Source organism: Callithrix jacchus, chromosome 21 (assembly GCF_049354715.1).
Source record: "Callithrix jacchus isolate 240 chromosome 21, calJac240_pri, whole genome shotgun sequence".
Classification (NCBI taxonomy): domain Eukaryota; kingdom Metazoa; phylum Chordata; class Mammalia; order Primates; family Cebidae; genus Callithrix; species Callithrix jacchus.
In genome coordinates this window covers 49,261,975-49,282,203 of record NC_133522.1, presented here as the reverse complement: position 1 = coordinate 49,282,203, position 20,229 = coordinate 49,261,975, and the positions used below count along the sequence as shown (strand labels likewise).

The following is a 20,229-nucleotide window of genomic DNA, read 5'->3' as shown; positions in this document are numbered from 1 at the left end:
AGTGTACCTACTTTTTGATGAAGACTCTGTTTTTAACTCTCCAGATCTAGGAACTTGCAGCATATGGGGCCAGGCACACCAGCGGACCTTGGAGGCCCCTCGAGGTGGGAGGTGCTGCCAGCAGGATGACTGGATTGTGTTTTCTGTAGTGGTCATAGCTTTTCAACCGTGACAGCCACACCTTCCGGGTAATTTTCCCCATTCCTGCCAGCCTTCCAGGTGTCTGCTAGAAGTGGCCACTTGGCAGAACTGTGTGCAGTGTGGGCTCTGTCAGCCAAGGCTGGGGCAGTTAAGTGCAGTCAGCTGGTGGCATGCCCCTGCCAGGGTCCTGTCTGTTTCTTTGTGTATTTTCCTTAGTCATTCAGCCATGGGATGACATGTGTCAGGAACATCCCCCATCGTCAACACCTCAGTCCATGTCCTTTCCTCCAGCCACTGGTCACCCAGGCTTGCGCTCCCAGGGCCTGGTATGGGCAGGATCTGTGCTGTGCCCAGACCCTGGGGTGATGGCGGGGGGACCCTGAGTGCTGTCCTGGCACTGAGCCACACATGGAGGGGCCCGAAGACTCCTTTTTCTGGCTCTTCTTTCTCCATTGCTGCCACAGGACCCTGCGCTTCCATTCTCCTTGACGCTCGGTAGCACTTGGCAACTGCAAGTATTGTTTGTATTAGACTTAGGCCAGGCTGTTTTTTTCCCTCACTGCTCGTGCTTCCTAGGCTTTTACCGGTTCTCACTGAGTAGGCCATGAAAGGCCTTTTCACATCTACACTAACCGTTCCTCAAGTCAGACCTGCTGGAGGTGTTATTGAAGGGGATGGCCGAAGGCCCAGAGTTTAAGGTGGTTCTTCACCTGGAGTGAGGAGAGAGGCCTCCAGGGAGGGAGCCACTCACATTCCTGAATGGTCACTTGGTTCTCAGGCTAACGCTGTCCCCAAATTTATGGTTCGCATGCAGTGTCTGTGAAGAGAACACCTCTGCTTTTACCAAGTTGAGGTAACTGACACAGTTCAGTTCACTGTCAGGGGCCAGAGAATATTTGGCATGTGTGGGAGAACAGTGGCTCAGCAAGGTCGTCTCATCCAGGTGCACGGTGGAGGGTACAGAAATGTCCCTTGGAGTTTGGGCTCTCTATGGTCCTTGTTTCTTGAAGTTACTGTTGATTTATCCCCACCCAACATCTTCCCCAGTCGTCACCAGTAGGGTGGCATCAGTGAGAGTACGGCTTGTGGGAAGTTTCAGGTTCTTCGTGCAGCTGACTTCAGAAGCAGCTGTGAGCACTGCAGGAAAATCAGCTCAGCTTTGTGGGCAAATCAGGGTGATGGTATTGTCCCACCTCTCTGTGGAGTAGCCGTGCGGCTCCGAGCCACCCACCAGCTCCTGTTTTCAGAATTCATCTGGGATAGTCACAGTGCAGATTGTATTTTTCGAAGATGCTTCTAGAAGTGTTTCCACAGAATGTCTTAAGACAATAGCAGTCTTTAGAACTAAGTGTGGAGAGGATGCTGTAAAGCTTGTACCACAGTTTGTTCACTGGTTGCTTTGTTTCTCCCATTTCCTGTAAACTTCTGGAGAGCATCGAGTCCAGGACAGAGAAAGTGCTCAGTAAATGTTACCTGATGAGTGGGAGCAAATCCTCGCTTTCTGGGTGTGGTTCTACCTGGTTTGTTATTAAAAATCCTGCTGAATGTTACTGTGTGTTTTGGTGGCCTGATCCCTTTTTCGCATAAGCATTGGCTGCAAGGAAATCTTCAAACATGATGGGGTTTCTAAACAGTTTCCAGTCACGGTTTTAGTAATTCTAGGAGGAAGGTTATCTTCGGGGACCGTGTAAGATAACTGTAAGGCATTGCATGCCAGTTAACTGTCCTGGTGAAGGAAGGATGTTTTTCAAGACAAACTATCTAGATAGTGTTCAAATTCCTAAGTTTAGAGTTCTCACCGTTTCCAGATATTAACAAAACTCAGTATCTGGAGGTCATTTGGGGCCTGTGAACTAATGTGTATTCTTTCCAGGTGGCACAGCTTTCAGCTGCAACATGCTTCCCAGCCACCGAATTGGTCTCTGTTGAGCTATAGATTGGTAGATAGTGCTGTGAACATTAGCTCTTCTGAAAGACAGTTTAGGGTTTTACCCTGTCTAGTTTGGGCCATTCTGTGTACACTTGAAAAAACTCACATAACTAAGTAATTTGCTTATTTGGCCTCTTCAATAAGGAAAAAGCAAATAACCAAATACACAAATTGGCAAAAGAAAAAATCAGGCAATTTACAGAATAAACTATGCCTGAGCTTCATAAACATGGAAAGATTCTTGCTCTCCATAGTAATCAGGGGAACGCAAATTATAACAGTAATAAGATACCTTTTCAGTGCCTCTCATTGAAAAAAATCCCAGTCTGATGATGGCAAGCTTCCAATTGGACACAAAGCCACAGGGAAGCTTATACCTGTCCATGTGCTGCTGGAGGGTACGTGGAGCCCACCGATCTGGTCTGTGGAGGTTTTGTATGCACATGCCGAGGTCAGAGTCCCCTTCTGCATGTGCACTCCAGAGAGCGTTTTACATAGGACACCAGGGCGCTTGTACAGAAAACGGTGTAGCAGCGGTGTTTGTAATCACACAAACTAGGAAATTACCTAAATGTCTCTAAGCTGGAGAATAGATAAAGAAATTGTGATGTGTTAAAAGGTTGGCATCTGTCAGTGGAACTGGGTTGTAGCTACACACATCAGCAGAAACAGATCTCACCGTGGTGTGGAAGATTGCATGCAGTATGCAGAGAAAAAAGATTCGTACCTGAGTATTAGAAAGGCTTGGCTAGTTTAAATAGCAGATGTACTAGTGCGTACGCTTCCTTAAAGGACTCCTTTGAGTAGCATTCACAACTCTGGCTATTCAACTCTGGTTGTAGGGTTTCTTTCTTAACCAGGGAGGCGGGCATTGTACTATTCTGTACATCTTTTTGTGTGTCTTCTCCGTAACATAATAGATACAAATTAACATTCAGGTATTTGAGGATTACATGCTACAGACCCAGGTTTTCACGTTCTCACTCGACTGAGGGAAGAAGCACAGAATCTGCAGTATGTAAGTCATTGTACTGTCTGATGAAACATTGGTAGGCCTCTTAAGGTTCTGTCAAGAAGAGTTTGATCTGAAAACACCATATTGCTGTGCCAATTGCTTTCTCGAATGACATGCAGTCTTCTGTAAGAATTTCATTGCTTGTACTTTAGAGTTACTTTATGGTGCTAATCTGGCTACCTTAGATTTCAGTCAGTTGAGCATGACTGTCTCGTTTCTGGCCAGTGAACTTCACAGATACTTTTTTTTGTTTATTTTTATTGCTGGTTTGTTTTGAAGTACTGGGTGGGTTTATTCTGTTACTTGTAGGTTACAAGTCATATTTTCTTTTAAGATGAAGAATAAGGTGGTCAACTGATGTCGCATTTGCTTTTAGTGACTCAGTCGTGTTGGCTTCTGGAGCAGTGCTTTTCTGGCTTTTCACACTTTGAGCTTCTTTAGCCCCGAGACCTTGTATATTTAGGTAAAGAGAACTTGCTTTTTATTGAAGATGAGTTACTTGTGTTGCTTATGTAGCACTTCCAGTTCCCAATACCATTATTTTAGGCATATTTTCAGTCCTTTTATTCTAAGGTCAAATGCATCTCGGATGTTCAAGACTGCAGAGACGGGGAAGTAGCTCTTTTGGAGCTCACAGAACTTCTGCTGAGGTTTTGGTAGGAAGCAGATTTTACCTACTTTTTTTTGTCACTGGAAGAAAAGTCTAACAGTTAGTACACTAGTTTGAGAAGTGACTTTTTTTTTTTTGACACAAAGTCCCATTTTATCACCCAGGCTGGAGCGCAGTGGCGCCATCTTGGCTCACTGCAACCTCTGCCTCCCAGGTTCAAGCCATTCTCCGGCCTCAGCCTCCTGAGTAGCTGGATCTACAGGTGTGCACCGCCACACCCAGCTAATTTTTGTATTTTTCATAGAGACAGGGTTTCACCATGTTGGCCAGGCTGGTCTTGAACTCCTGACCTCAAGTGATCTGCCCACTTTGGCCTCCCAAAGTGCTGGGATTACAGGTGTGAGCCACTGTGCCTGGCCGAGAAGTGACATGTAATATTTCAATACTAGAAGAGTAAATGGAATGGACAGTCTCTTTAGACTTGATAATTGGAAACTTGATACACTATTTGCAGACACTTTTGGTTGAAATAGAAATATTAGACAGAATATTTGCATAAGAAACAGAACCTTTAGGGTTTATTTTTTGCTAATTCTTCTGTGGCCTGAAAGTCTTGGGTCTTGTTTGAGATGAATCTTGGCAGCAACGTCAGGTCTCAGGTGACAGTGTGGTTTTTGCAAGTATATGTGTTTCATTTTAGCTTAAGGATAACTGATTTTGACCAAATATAAAAATTTAAAGACAACTGCCAACTTGGGAGTTGTTTTTGCCCCCTTAAATCTAAATGGCAGTCAGCAAAGTATTTCTACTGGCCGTCTTTTCAGAAGGTTGCCCTGTATTAGAGTTATCACCGGATGCTAGCTTTGCTTTTTAAGATGTACAGAAGATGGGTTTTTCTTATTTTCGTGCTGTAAGGCAGAGGTCAGCAAACATTTTCTGTAAAGGGTCAGACAGAAAGTATTTTAGCTCTTTGGGTCATATGATCTCTGTGGCAGTGACTCAGTCCTGCTGTACTGCCTGCGTGAGAGCAGCCATGGGCAGTGTATTTAATTCTGAGGAATTGCAACTCTGCGTTTGTGATCTGAAGCAGGAACTTGCGTCTCCTTGGAATACTGGGCTCGACGCTCACTAAATTCTAGTTCAGGTGCTAAGTTTTCCTCATGAACGCTGCATTTGAGTAGCCCTTAATACCTCACTAAATAGGCTACTAGGAGTAACTTTTGAATATGTGTAAAAATTGTCACTGAGACTTGAAAGGACTTGCAGTGTGGCTTATTCTGTAGCCCAGTGGGAGGCTGAGGACCCTGTTTTGAGAACCGAGAACCCCTGCTCTGGAGAGTGCCTGCGTAGCTCTGCCTTCTCTGGCTCCATAGCACTGCCAGGGGCTTTGAAAGTGCCCATGGACGGCCAGGAGCAGTGGCTCATGCCTGTAATCCCAGCACTTTGGGAGGCTGAGGTGGGCAGATCACCTGAGGTCAGGAGTTTGAGACCAGCCTGGCCAACATGGTGAAACCCATCTCTACTAAAAAAAAAATACAGCGCGGTGGCTCAAGCCTGTAATCCCAGCACTTTGGGAGGCCGAGACGGGTGGATCACGAGGTTGAGAGATCGAGACCATCCTGGTCAACATGGTGAAACCCCGTCTCTACTAAAAATACAAAAAATTAGCTGGGCACGGTGGTGCGTGCCTGTAATCCCAGCTACTCGGGAGGCTGGGCAGGAGAATTGCCTGAACCCAGGAGGCGGAGGTTGCGGTGAGCCGAGATTGCGCCATTGCACTCCAGCCTGGGTAACAAGAGCGAAACTCCATCTCAAAAAAAAAAAAAAAATACAAAAATTAGCTGGGTGTAATGGTATGTGCCTGTAGTCCCAGCTACTCAGGAGGCCGAGGCAGGAGAATTGCTGGAACCTGAGAGGAGGCGGAGGTTGCAGTGAGCCACGATCGTACCACTGTACTCCAGCCTGTGTGCAGAGCAAGATTCTGTCTGGAAAAAAAAACCAAAAAACCCGAAAAAAGAAAGGGCCCATGGTCATATGAGAGAGAAGGAAGACCTTGGCTTTTACATATTTTGATCTTTGATCACTGGGGGTTGGTTCACTTTGAGTAAATAAACCGAGTCCTTATTGTGTCCTGTCTTACTATACTAGTCTGTGAGGTGATGAAGACGAGGCATGGAGTGAGGAAAGCAGATACTTTAACAGAGGATTATAGTGGAAGTCTTCTGTGGCGCGCACGCATTGCATGTTACATGCACCATAGGACCTTCACTTAGTCCCTTAATCATGGACTTGGTGGTCACTATGACTGGTTTTCCTTTTGCCTTAGGTTCCAGTATGTCTTGGTAGGGCACTGTTAACCAGTTCCATCTTTATTTAAAATTTTGGGCTGGGCAAGTGGCTTATGCCTGTAATCCCAGCACTTTGGGAGGCCTACGTGGGAAAATTGCCTGAGGCCAGGGATTCAAGACCAGGCTTGCCAAGATGGCAAAACCTCATCTTTACAAAAAATGAAAAAATTAGCTGGATGTGGTGGCACATGCCTGTAGTCCCAATTACTCAGGAGGCTAAGTCAGGAGGATTGCTTGAGCCTAGGAATTGTAGGGGACAGTGAAGAATGACTGTGCCACTGTACTCTGGCCCGAGTGACAAAGTGAGACCTTAGCTGTAGAAAAAAAAAAAGTAAAAAAGTTTTCTTGTAAGGGCATTTTTTACATTATTTTTATGTTTTAAAATATTGAATTACCACGTTAAAAAACATGGGCTACTGGGCATTTTGATCCTCCCTTCAATTTGCAGCCAGAGCAAATGCCTTACTGTCCTCATCCTAGCCGGCGATGCTAGTTCAGTATTTATTTGATAGCGTCTGTAGTGGAGGTGGCAGAAGGTAGGTTGTGGGGGATCTGAACGCTTATCTTTTCCCAAAGAACTGTGTTTGTCCTAGCTGGTCATCAGCTTTGCCTGACTCATACCTGAGCTCCGGCTCCCTGGATGTGGTCTGTAGCCAGAGCTATGCCTCGTGGCTCTCCCTCTTTCTGCCTCATACCTGACCTTGAAGGGTTTTCACGCACACTTTAGTGCTTCCCTTGTTCTGAAAATCTCCTTTCAAGGCATCTTCCTCCCTTCCTTTTCACCCTGGTGACCCTGGACTCTGTGGTTTTACTTCTCAAGCTGGTCATCCACAGGTTTCTGATGGAGGGCCAGCTGCTGGGTGCTGTGTGGCTGTAGGGTCAAGCCCTATAGGGTTGTGGGGTGTCCCCTATTACTGTGCTGAGGTGCTGGATCTGAAAAGTAAAGAGACAAGACTCTGAAGGACTGGAAAAGACAGGTGGGCTCAGGGGGCCACGCCACCTATGAGCAGAGACAGGCGAGGCCCTGAACATCCAGGAGCATCTGTATTTACTGGGTATAGGTTAGGGGGAGGGGTAGTGAGTGAGGTCATCTTAAGAACAGTGATAGGGTCAGGACATTCACAGGAGCAGTAGGCAAGGGGTCCACCCCCATTAGGTCACCTAGGGTAGGAGGCGGGCCGTGCACAGCAAAGGGTCACCCCCATTAGGTCACCTAGGGTAGGAGGCAGGCCGTGCACAGCAAAGGGTCACCCCCATTAGGTCACGGAGGCAGGAGGTGGGCCATGCGCGGTGAAGAGGGTACAGTGTGCAGTATCTCTTATCTAGGGACAGGCTACTTCTAAGGAATTCTAAAGGAGGTTGCTTTGAGCAGCGATAGAGCTGACCAGGTCTACAGCCACCTGCTGGCAGCTTCCAGTGATCTCTGTAGGAGGATGCTCTTAGTCAGCACAGCAGCTAGAGAGCTGACAAGTTATACAGTCACCAAGTTGCGATTATACTGGAGGGGTTTTAAGCCCTCGGACGCTCGCGGGATTGCAGGTCTGAGGGCAGCCTTGCACAAGAACTGGACACAAGGTCCTACAACTCCTTTATCAGGAGGAGGGGCTCTTGCTCCAAGCCTGCCATACAGCTGGCATCTTTACAATACTGAGCGCTGCCTCCTGGGCCATAAATTCTTGTCCTGGTATAACTGTTTTTCCCTTAAATCATGCTCTGCACTGTGTCTGCTCTAGACATTCCTCCAACTATAAGTAAGATAAGATTTTATATATATATATATAGCTGCTTATTCCTTAATTTATACTCTGTACTGTGTCTGCTCTAGGCATTCCTCCTACTAAGAAGGAAGATATAAATAACTGAGTAGTAAGATAGTCTTCAGGCACTAATTGTTCCGACAATAAACTAATACATGATTATAGATAAAGGATTATATAAAGGAAATAAATGAGTAGTAACACTATAAACTAAGATATTCTTCAGGCACTAATTGTGACGGGGATTTGCTTAGCTCTCCTTCCTAGGTGCCTAGATGGAGGTTTACCCACATGGGGCCTTGCCTAAACCTCAACATATTTGCCCTCTTTATCTAAAAAAGCTTCTCTCTCTCTTTTTTTTTTGAGACAGGGTTCTGCTCTGTCACCCAGGCTGGAGCGCAGTAACACCATTATGGCTCACTGCAGCCTTGACCTTCCTGGGCTCAAGTGATTCTCTTGCCTCAGCCTTCTGAGTAGCTGAGACTGCAAGCATGTGCCACCATGCCTACGTTTTTTTGTTTTTTGTTGAAGAGATGGGATCTTGTTGTGTTGCCCAAGCTGGTCTTGAACTCCTGGGCTCAAGCAATCCTCTTACGTTGGCCTCCCAAAATGCTGGGATTATAAGCGTGAGCCACCTCTTCCTGCAAGGGGCCACTTCTGTTCAGTTTCTGCCTGCCTTTGGTCGCCTTCTGATCCTGTTAAATAGGTTCCTATATTTTGTTCAGAATTTGATTCTCACTGGTGAGAGAGTTAGTCCAATGCAAGTTACTCTGCCATTGCTGCAGCTTCTTTTGCTGGAATAAGTGTTTAAGGCTGTGTGTGTGTGTGTGTGTGTGTGTTTCCAGTAGCTTCACAAGTTTTATTTTCGTATAGGCATTCTTGTTTAGTTGTCCAATTTTCCTCATAGTTTCTTTGCCTTATTCTTATAGAGGTGTACTTTTAATTTTCTAAATGTTGCTTAGAGTTCAAGCTTACTTTAAAAATTGATTTTTGACTTACTTGTGTAGTGGGTCAGAGAATTGGCTTAATATATCAAGTGCTGTAAGAGATGTTTTAAAATCTACCATTGCTGTAGACTGGTCGGCTTTTTCGTGTAGTTTTTTCAGTTTGTGCCTTTACGTATTTTTGAGGCTATATTACTAGGTACATGCAAGTTTAAAATGCTACCCTCCTGATGAACTGAACTTTTCAGCATTAAATATTTAGCCTCTTAATTTTTAAAGATGATTTCCCTTCTTTTCTTTCTTTTATTTTTAATTATTATTTTTGAGAGATGGTCTTGCTCGGTCACCCAGGCTGGAGTATACTGACACTATCACAGCTCACTGCAGCCTCGGCCTCCTGGGCTCAAGTGATCCTCCCACCTCAGCCACTCCAGTAGCTGGGACCACAGGTGCATGCCACCACACTCAGCTACTTTCTGTATGTTTTGCAGAGATGGGGTCTTGTCATGTTGCCTAGGCTGGTCTCCAGCTCCTGGGCTCAAGCTGTCTGCCTGCCTCGGCCTCTGAAAGTGTTGTGATTACAGGCATGAACCACTGCACCCAGTCTATATTCTTTTCTGTTAATGTAGCGACCTCAGCCTGCTCTTTCTTCTTTTTCATTAGTATTCATTTGATATGCCTTTTCCATTCTTTTACTTTCAACCTGTCCACAAACTGTTTTTCTTTTTTTCCAAGACAGAGTCTTACTCTGTTGCCCAGGCTGGTGTAGTGGCACCATCTTGCTTCACCACAACCTTTGCCTCCTGCTTTCAAGAGATTCTTCTGCCTCAACTTCCCTAGTAGCTGGGACTACAGGTGCACGTTACCACACCTGGCTATTTTTTCCGTATTTTTAGTAGAGACAGGGTTTTGCCATGTTGGCCAGGCTGGTGTTGAACTGGCCTCAAGCTGTCTGCCCGCCTTGGCCTCCCAAAGGGCTGGGATTACAGGTGTGATCCACTACAGCCCCTTTCTGCAAACTTTTGTTTCAGGTGTGTTTTTTTGAAATAGTCCATGGTTGCATTTTGTTTTTCCCTTAACAATCTATAGTCTATGCCTTTTAATAGGAATATCCTGTTCATTAACATTTGTGATTAATGAAATAATTGGATTTATTCTGTCCTATTTTTTATTATGATTTTTTTCTGAGTTATGTATCCCTCTCTACCTCCCTTTCTCCCTCCCTCTCTCCCTCCTTCCATCCCTCCCTCTCTCCCTCCTTCCATTCCTCCCTGTCTCCCTCCTTCCCTCCTTCCCTTCCTTCCACCCTCTTTCTTCCTCCTCTTTCTCCTTTGTCCTTTCTCTTTTCATTCCTTTTCCATTCTTTCTTTCAACAGGGTCTTTCTCTTTTATCTTTTTTTCAAAGTTCCATTGGTCTATATCTCTGTTTTGGTACCAGTACCATGCTGTTTTGATTACTGTAGCCTTGTAGTATAGTTTGAAGTCTGGTAGTGTGATGCCTCCCGCTGTGTTCTTTTTGCTTAGAACTGACTTGGCTGTGTGGGCTCTCTTTTGGTTCCATATGAAGTTTAAGGTAGTTTTTTCCAGTTCTGTGAAGAAGGTCATCAGTATCTTGATGGGGATAGCGTTGAGTCTGTAAATTACTTTGGGCAGTATGGCCATTTTCATGATATTGATTCTTCCTAACCATGAACATGGAATGTTTCTCCATCTGTTTGTGTCCTCTCTTATTTCATTGAGCAGTGGTTTGTAGTTTTCCTTGAAGAGGTTTCTTACGTTCCTTGTGAGTTGTATTCCAAGGTATTTTATTCTTTTTGTAGCAATTGTGAATGGCAGTTCGTTCTTGATTTGGCTCTCTTTAAGTCTGTTATTGGTGTATAGGAATGCTTGTGATTTTTGCATATTGATTTTGTATCCTGAGACTTTGCTGAAGTTGCTTACCAGTTTCAGGAGTTTTTGGGCTGAGACGATGGGGTCTTCTAGGTATACTATCATGTCGTCTGCAAATAGAGACAATTTGGCTTCCTCCTTTTCTATTTGAATACCCTTTATTTCTTTTTCTTTCCTGATTGCTCTGACTAGAACTTCCAGTACTATATTGAATAGGAGTGGTGAGAGAGGGCATCCTTGTCTAGTGCCAGATTTCAAAGGGAATGCTTCCATTTTTTGCCCATTCAGCATGATATTGGCTGTTGGCTTGTCGTAAATAGCTTTTATTATTTTGTGATACGTTCCATCAATATCGAGTTTATTGAGTGTTTTTAGCATGAAGGGCTGTTGAATTTTGTCAAAGGCCTTCTCTGCATCAATTGAGATAAACATGTGGTTTTGTTTTTGGTTCTGTTTATGTGGTGAATTACATTTATAGACTTGCGTATGTTGAACCAGACTTGCATCCCCGGGATGAATCCTACTTGATCATGATGGATAAGACTTTTGATTTGCTGTTGAAATCGGCTTGCCAGTATTTTATTGAAGATTTTTGCATCTATGTTCATCACGGATATTGGCCTGAAGTTTTCTTTTCTTGTTGAGTCTCTGCCGGATTTTGGTATCAGGATGATGTTGGTCTCATAAAATGATTTGGGAAGGATTCCCTCTTTTTGGATTATTTGGAATAGTTTCTGAAGGAATGGTAACAGTTCCTCTTTGTGTGTCTGGTAGAATTCGGCTGTGAACCCGTCTGGACCTGGGCTTTTTTTGTGTGGTAGGCTCTTAATTGCTGCCTCTACTTCAGACCTTGTTATTGGTCTATTCACAGTTTCGGCTTCCTCCTGGTTTAGGCTTGGGAGGACACAGGTGTCCAGGAATTTATCCATTTCTTCCAGGTTTACTAGTTTATGTGCATAGAGTTGTTTGTAATATTCTCTGATGATGGTTTGAATTTCTGTGGAATCTGTGGTGATTTCCCCTTTATCGTCTTTATCGTTTTTTTATTGCATCTATTTGGTTATTCTCTCTTTTCTTTTTTATCAGTCTGGCTAGTGGTCTATTTTGTTGATCTTTTCAAAAAACCAGCTCTTGGATTTATTGATTTTTTGAAGGGTTTTTCGAGTCTCTATCTCCTTCAGTTCTGCTCTGATCTTAGTTATTTCTTGTCTTCTGCTAGGTTTTGAGTTTTTTTGATCTTGCTCCTCTAGCTCTTTCAATTTTGATGATAGGGTGTCAATTTTGGATCTCTCCACTCTTCTCATGTGGGCACTTATTGCTATATATTTTCCTCTAGAGACTGCTTTAAATGTGTCCCAGAGATTCTGGTATGTCGTGTCTTTGTTCTTGTTGGTTTCGAAGAACTTCTTTATTTCTGCCTTCATTTCATTGTTTATCCAGTCAACATTCAAGAGCCAATTGTTCAGGTTCCATGAAGCTGTGCGGTTCTGAGTTAGTTTCTGAATTCTGAGTTCTAACTTGATTGCACTATGGTCTGAGAGACTGTTTGTTATGATTTCAGTTGTTTTGCATTTTCTGAGGAGTGATTTACTTCCAATTATGTGGTCAATTTTAGAGTAGGTGTGATATGGTGCTGAGAAGAATGTATATTCTGTGGATTTGGGGTGGAGAGTTCTGTAAATGTCTATCAGGTTTGCTTGCTCCAGGTCTGAGTTCAAGCCCTGGATATCCTTGTTAATTTCTGTCTGGTTGATCTGTATAATATTGACAGTGGAGTGTTAAAGTCTCCCACTATTATTGTGTGGGAGTCTAAGTCTCTTTTAAGTCATTAAGAACTTGCCTTATGTATCTGGGTGCTCCTGTATTGGGTCCATATATATTTAGGATCATTAGCTCTTCTTGTTATATGGATCCTTTTACCATTATGTAATGTCCTTCTTTGTCTTTTTTGATCTTTGTTGCTTTAAAGTCTATTTTATCAGAGACGAGAATTGCAACTCCTACTTTTTTTGCTCTCCATTTGCTTGGTAAATCTTCCTCCATTCCTTTATTTTGAGCCTTTGTATATCCTTGCATGTGAGATGGGTTTCCTGGATACAGCACACTGATGGGTTTTGGCTTTTTATCCAATTTGCCAGTCTGTGTCTTTTGATTGTGGAATTTAGACCATTTACATTTAGGGCTAATATTGTTATGTGTGAATTTGATCCTGCCATTTTGATGCTAGCTGGCTGTTTTGCCTGTTAGTTGATGTAGATTCTTCATTTTGTTGATGCTCTTTAGCATTTGGTATGTTTTTGGAATGGCTGGAAAGTACTATGTGTAGTACTGGTTTTTCGTTTCTATTTGTAGTGCCTCTTTCAGGAGCTCTTGTAAAGCAGGCCTGGTTGTGACAAAATCTTTGAGTACTTGCTTGTTCGCAAAAGATTTTATTTTTCCTTCACTTATGAAGCTCAGTTTGGCTGGATATGAAATTCTGGGTTGAAAGTTCTTTTCTTTAAGGATGTTGAATATTGGCCCCCATTTTCTTCTGGCTTGGAGGGTTTCTGCTGAGAGATCTGCTGTGAGTCTGATGGGCTTCCCTTTGTGGGTGACCCGACCTTTCTCTCTGGCTGTCCTTAGCATTTTCTCCTTCATTTCAACCCTGGTGAATCTGACGATTATGTGCCTTGGGGTTGCTCTTCTTGTGGAATATCTTTGTGGTGTTCTCTGAATTTCCTGGACTTGAATATTGGCCTGCCTTGCTAGATTGGGGAAGTTTTCCTGGATAATATCCTGAAGAGTATTTTCCAGCTTGGAAGACGTCACATTCAGGTACACCTATCAAACGTAGGTTAGGTCTCTTCACATAGTCCCACATTTCTTGGAGACTTTGTTTATTCCTTTCCACACTTTTGTCTCTAATCTTGACTTCTCGTTTTATTTCATTGAGTTGATCTTTGACCTCTGATATCCTTTCTTCTGCTTGGTCAATTTGGCTGTTGAGACTTGTGCATGCTTCGCGAAGTTCTCGTGTTGTGTTTTTCAGCTCCATCAATTCACTCATATTCCTTTCTAAGTTGTCCATTATCATTTCCTCAAATCTTTTTTCAAGGTTTTTAGTTTCTTTGCATTGAGTTAGAACATGTTCTTTTAGCTCACAGAAGTTTCTCGTTACCCACCTTCTGAAGTCTGATTCTGTCATTTCATCACACTCATTCTCTGTCCCGCTTTGTTCCCTTGCTGGTGAGGGTTTGTGGTCCCTTGTAGGAGGCGAGGTGTTCTGGTTTCGGGTGTTTTCCTCCTTTTTGCGTTGATTTCTTCCCATCTTTGTGGATTTATCCACCTGTCGTCTGAGTAGTTGCTGATTTCCGACTGGGTCTCTGAGTGGATGTCCAGATTGTTGATGATGAAGTATTTCTGTTTCTTAGTTTTCCTTTTAACAGTCTGGCCCCTCTGCTGTAGAACTGCTGAGGTCCACTCCAGGCCCTGCTTGCCTGGGGAACACCTGTAGCAGCTGCGGAACAGTGAGGGTTGCTACCAGTTTCTTCTTCTGCTATCTTTGTCCCAGAATGATGCCCCCCAGATGTCAGTCTGATCAGTCCTTTGTGAGGTGAGTCTTTGGATATACGGGGGTAGGGAGGTGCTTGAGGAGACAGTCTGTACTTTATAGGAGCTGAAGTGCTGAGCTGTGAGCTCCATTGTTCATTCAGGGCTGCTAGGCAGGTACATTTAAGTCTGCTGCAGCAGAACTTATAAAGCCCCTTTTTTTCCTCAGGTGCTCTGTCCCGGGGAGTTAGGGCTTTATTTATGAGTATCCGTTGCACTGTCCTGCCTAGCAAGGAGGCAGTCTAGTCACTGCCTGCTTTGAGTGGCTATGCTGAGCTGCTGTGGGCTCCGCCCTGTTGCCGTGGGCTCTGCCCTGCTGCAGTGTGTAATTCCCTGTAGTCCTGTTTATATGGCTGTGGTTAGAACTGCCATGGCGATGGTGGCCCGCCTCTGTAATGGCGGACTCTCTCTGTTATGGTGGGTTGCCTTGGCAACGGCAGGCTGTGTCAGCAATGGCAGAGTACCTCCATAGGGGTGGAGTGCCTCGGTAATGGCGGACGCCCCTCCCACACCGAGCTGCATTGTCCTGGGTTCAGCTGTGCTTGCCGTGAAACTCTCAACCTTGAGCATTTACAATTGCTGTTTTGCTTGTTTTTGTGGGGGTTGGACCCACTGAGCCTGATCACCTGGCTCCCTGCCTCAGAGCTTTTTTTTTTTTTTTTTTTTAAGTTGAAGGGTTGACTCTCTCCCCGGTGTTCCAGTAGCCTGCTGAAAGGGCGCCGGGATCTGTGTGATTTCCCGTGCGGTGACCCACTGCGCCGGCTGCAACAACGTTGCTGCCCCGTACTCTCCTGGCCTGGCTTATTGTTTAAGTCCCATTTAATCAGATGAATGTGCTAATCTGCCTTCCCAAACCTCAAATTGCTGGTTTATCAGGGCAACCAGACCAGTGTATTTTGTACGGAGTACCGCTGTGCTGCGGCACCGGCCGAAACAGCCGCGCTGGCCCAAACAGCTGCGCTGGTGGCCCGTGGGGCTCCTACACCTGGGAATCTCCTGGTCTGTGTCTGGAAATGCGGCGTCCACTCACCCTCTGCACTTTCACTGGGAGCTGCAATCCTGAGTTGCTCCTATAGTGTCATCTTCTCCTCTCTCCACATACCAGTTTTTCTATTCTGCAGTTGATACTTCTAGTATCTGAAAAATGTCTGGTTCTATCCCTGTTGTTGGTTCTTTGTGCTGGGTGTTACTTACCTGGTCTTGTTTTTGCCATGTGTTTTATTATGATTTCTGTTCTGCACGCTCATGTGTTAGTACTGTATTTGTGGGAATTCTTTGAAGACCAGGTTGAGGATCCTTCCCTTTAATGTCCAGGAAGCTGGGGGAGCTTCTATCCCAGGTCTGTTTTATATTAGAAGTATTGGCCTGGGGTTTTTCAGGCCTACCAAAAATGCGAATTCCTGCTAAGCTTGTAAGTTTACTCTGCAGGGCCTGTGAACTGAAGGCCTGTGTCTCTGAGGCTTTTCCCTTTGTCCCTGCATGAAGCCACCCTAACTGAAGCTCCAGTCTTCTGGAACCTTAGTATCTTCTGTACTTCTCTCTCAGATTTTGTGCTCTTACTTTGTTCCTGATCAGAGATGTTTTCCTTTCATTTCTTGCAAACTCATTCATGATTTCAAAGGCTTTGAGGAAACTCTTTGTCCAGCCTTTCTGTTGCTCTGCAGTAAAGTGTCTGGGATCTCTGTATTTTGCAGTAATTGCAGAAACCAAAGTCCTGAGGTTCCTGACTTTCATCAGACTCTGCATTGCCAGCCGTGGTTCAACCCAGAAACAGCTTGTAAAGTCCTTTCCTACTCAGTGAACTGCTCTGTTGGTTGTGAGGGATGATTGTGTTGAAGTATCTTCATTTCCCGTACTGTGATTGTGCAGTCCTGTGGCCTCACCTGGCTGCCGCGATGTCATGTGTAATGTTCATTGAATGAAACAGTATCCTTAAGTTTTAGATGGCTGAATTCAACTTTGAGTGTACAATACTCTTTTAAATTTAGGTTTACCTGTATGTTAATGCAGGATTGGTAATGAAAGAGATAAATCACTAAATATGGGTTGTGAGGTTTCCCATGGGATCCTCTCTGCATTTGAGACTCTTGATTATGTGAGCCTATGAAGGGCAGTATTACGTGATATTGTTGCTGAAGTTTCCCCTTTTTACAATGCTTATCATCCAGATTGTAGAATTAGACATCTAGAATGTGAGGGAAGCTCTAAATATGTTAAGGTCCTCTTAACTAGGAGATGTGTCTAGGGTGAGATGTAATGTGGATGGAGCATTCCAACACCTTTTTCTTTACGTTTCAGGCTAATGCTGATGTCCCTGTACAACGTGAGCATCAATTTGAAAGGCTTGAAGTATATCAGCGAGAGTCCAGGATTCATTCCTTTGCTGTGGTGGCTTTTGAGCGGTAAGAGGAGTGGTTATCTGTACAGCTGCTTATACAGTTTATGCAGTAGTCCTCCCTTGTCCGTAGAAGATATGTTTCAAGTTTCCCAGAAGATGCCTGAAACCAGAGATAGCACCACACCCTCTATGTATATTATGTTTTTTAAAACTCATACATCTGTATGATAGTTTAATTTACAATTAGACAGAGATGATAAACAACTAACAATACAACAGAACAATTACAATAATAAGCCAGCGCCGCTGTTCCTGTGCTTTAGGCCATCGTTAAGTAAAATAAGGGTCAGCTGAGCACCAGTGCTGTGGCTCTACCGCAGTTGACCTGTAACCTGTACTGTGGTTATGCTGGGCAAAGGAATGCTTCATGTCCCTGATGGGCCGGAGTGGGATGGCAGCACGAGATTTCATCATGCTACTCAGAATCGTGCGCAATTTAAAACTTAAGAATTGTGTATTTCTGGAATTTTCCACTTGATACTTCCAGGCCGTGGTTGACAGCGGCTCACTGAATCTGCAGAAAGTATAACTGCGGATAAGAGGGGCCTACTGTACACCGGCTCTTCTGTAGCTGAAGGAAACTTTAAAGTATTAGAAAGTAGGATTGATTATCTCAAGATGTTATTTCTTTAAAAAAAAAGATTTCAAATTTTAGAAAATTCCTTTGTATGCTAAGTTGTCTCTAGTTCTGTTTCTGAAGTATTGCTTTTAGTTTGGTTATGATTTACTGGTGTCCCTACGACACAAGGAAAAATTGTCTTATGAAACAGCCGGTAAACAGCATCAACAGATCCCATTTTCTTTTAACCGCACAGTACTAAGTGTGGGTATGAGACTCTGTCAGGTAAAAGAGAAGACCCACTGTTCAAGAATTTGGGTTAAAAACAAATTGGAAAGACACCACAGCTCTGAAGAGAAGTACACACGCGTAGTGTGTGCATGCTTTAAAATTTCTTTAAAAAGCTGTCTTTACTGCTTCCTTTCCTCTTGACTCTTAACTACCAGTCTAACCTAAAGTTCTGTCCCAATTTCATCATAAGTTTTAACACTATATGTCAATGAGTATACATTTCACCCAAGTATAAAAATAAATTAACTTTTCTTATTTTGTCATAATTCAAATCAACTTCTATTTTTTAGTGTCAATTCCATTTGGTGGTGAATGCTTTTTTTAAAAAAAATAGCTTTATTGATATATAATTGACATGTATTAAGTTGCATATATTTAAAGTGAACAATTGACAGGTGTTGATATAGATATCCACCTGTAAAATTACTACCACACTCAAGGTAATGAGCAAACCCATGACCTCCAAAGGCACTTTGTGCCCCTTTGTGGTCCCTCCTTCCTGCTCCTCTCCTCCATTCTTTCCAGAGAGTGACTTGCCTCCTTTCTGCACTGTAGTTTCCATTTTCTGCAGTTTTATGTAAGTGGAATCATATAGTTTGTATTCTTTGTTGCTGAGTTTCTTTTGCTCATAATTATTTTGAGATCATCCATGTTGTTGTGTGTATTGACAGTTTGCCACTTTTTATTGCTAAATAATACTCCACGTTGTAGATACACCAGAATTGGTATATCCATTCAGCTAGGGATGGACATTTGGGTTGTACCCAGCTTTTGAGGTTTTGTTTTTTATACGTAAAGCTGCTGGGAGCATTTTTTTTCTTTTTTTGAGACAGAGTTTTGCTCTGTTGCCAGGTTGGAGTGTGGTGGCACGATCTCTGCCCACTGCAACCTCTGACTCCCTGGTTCAAGTGATTCTCCTGCCTCAGCCTCCCGAGTAGCTGGGATTACAGCCATGTGCCACCACATGTAGCTAATTTTGTATTTTTAGTAGAGATGGGGTTTTGCCATGTTGGCCAGGGTGGTCTCGATCTCCTGACCTTGTGATCCACCCACCTCGGTGTCCCAAAGTGCTGAGATTACAGGTGTGAGCCACCACGCCTGGCCGCATTGTTGTACAAGTGTATGAACATATGCTTTTTGTTTCTCTCTGGCAAATACCTACAAGTGGAATGCCTGGCACTATGGGAGGTGCATGTTAGTTTTAGGAAATTGCCACCCTGTTTTCCAAAGTGGTTGTACCATCTTACATTCCCAGCAGCAGTGTATTTGTGTATGGTCATTCTCTCTACTTTTAGACATTCCAGTAGGGATGCTGTGATACTTTACTGTGGATTTTTGGATTTTTGTTATGACTAATGATGCTGAGTATCTTTTCTTGTCTTATTTGCCATTCATATAACTTCTTTGATAATAACAGTTCATATGTTTTGCTTATTTTAAAAAATTGGATTGATTCTTACTCAATATCTAGAGTTCTTTTTGTATTCAGTTTGTGCATCCTTTGACAAATGTGTTGGAAAAATATTTTTCCCAGCTTGTGGCTTGTCTCTCATTCTCTTAAGAGCAAGTTCTGAAGAGCAGAAGACCTATCTTAAATGTGATAAAGTTTATCATTCTTTTTCTTCTAAGAATCATGCTTTTGTTGTAGAAATTTTTTCCTAAATCAGTCACAAAGGTTTCTAATGTGTTTTCTACTAGTAGTTTTATAGTTTTGCATTTTATATTTAGGTATTTGATTTGTGGCGAGGGGTTTTTATGTATTTATGTTTTTGCATAAGGCTTTCTAGTTGATCCGGTACCATTTGTTTTGGAGACTTTGTTCTCCAGGGAATCGCCTTTGCACCTTGTTGACAATCAGTTGACAATACATGTCAAGGTCATTTTGGATTTTGTTCTGTTTCATCCGTCTGTTTTTGGATTATTATGCCAATACCATGCTTTATTTTTATGTATGTATGTATGTACGTATTTTGAGACAGAGTCTTGCTCTGTTGCCAGGCTGGAGTGCAGTGGTGTGAACTCGACTCACTGCAACCTCCACCTTCTGGGTTCAAGCGATTCCCCTGCTTCAGCCTCTCGAGTAGCTGGGACTACAGGTGCGAGTCACCATGCCCAGCTAATTTTTTGTATTTTAGTAGAGATGGTTTCACCATATTGGTCAGGATGGTTTTGATCTCCTGACCTCATGATCTGCCCTCCTTGGTGTCCTAAAGTGCTGGGATTGCAGGTGTGAGCGAGCCACTGTGCCAGGCCACCATGCTTTATAATAAATCTTAAAGTCAGGTAGTGTAAGTCCTCTAACTTTGTTCTTCTTTTTAAAGGTTGTTTTGTCTATTTTTAAGCCCTTTGCCTTTCCATTTGAATTTAAAAGTCAGCTCATCACTTGCTACCAAAAAGAATCCTGTTGGAATTTTGACTGGGATTGTGTTGAAGCAACAGTTCATTTTGGGGGAGAATTGACACGTTAGCAATATTGAGACTTCCAGTGCGTGAACACAAGTATATGTCTCCATTTATTTAGATATCGTCGAGACAAGGGTGTCTCCTGTTCGTGTGCTAAGAGCAGAGGAGCTGACCTCCTTTGTCTTTGGCTGTCTTCAAGGACGTGTGTATAGCAGACATCCTTAGAGGACACATGCTGTCTCCGTCCAGAGCATAGGGTGGGTTTATTTGCACCCATGTAGTAAATATAATGCCCATCTAGGGCAAAGTTCAGCCAGAGCTATGGGCTCCTCTCCTGGGACACAGCCCACAGCCT

General features: G+C 43.5%; 1 protein-coding gene across 8 annotated transcripts in view; it reads left to right on the top strand.

Annotated features, from left to right (window-relative positions):
- HSF2BP (heat shock transcription factor 2 binding protein) overlaps nucleotides 1–20,229 on the top strand; it is a 105,908-nt gene that overhangs the window by 51,909 nt on the left and 33,770 nt on the right. For 7 of the 8 annotated variants that reach the window (XM_035283299.3, XM_035283300.3, XM_035283301.3 and 4 more), the window contains one exon: nucleotides 16,522–16,625. In XM_035283299.3, coding sequence (XP_035139190.3) covers nucleotides 16,522–16,625 — 104 coding nt within the window. Of the gene's footprint in view, nucleotides 1–16,521; nucleotides 16,626–19,992; nucleotides 20,197–20,229 lie in introns of those variants that run through there. The other variant, XM_035283305.3, reaches the window with a different exon arrangement.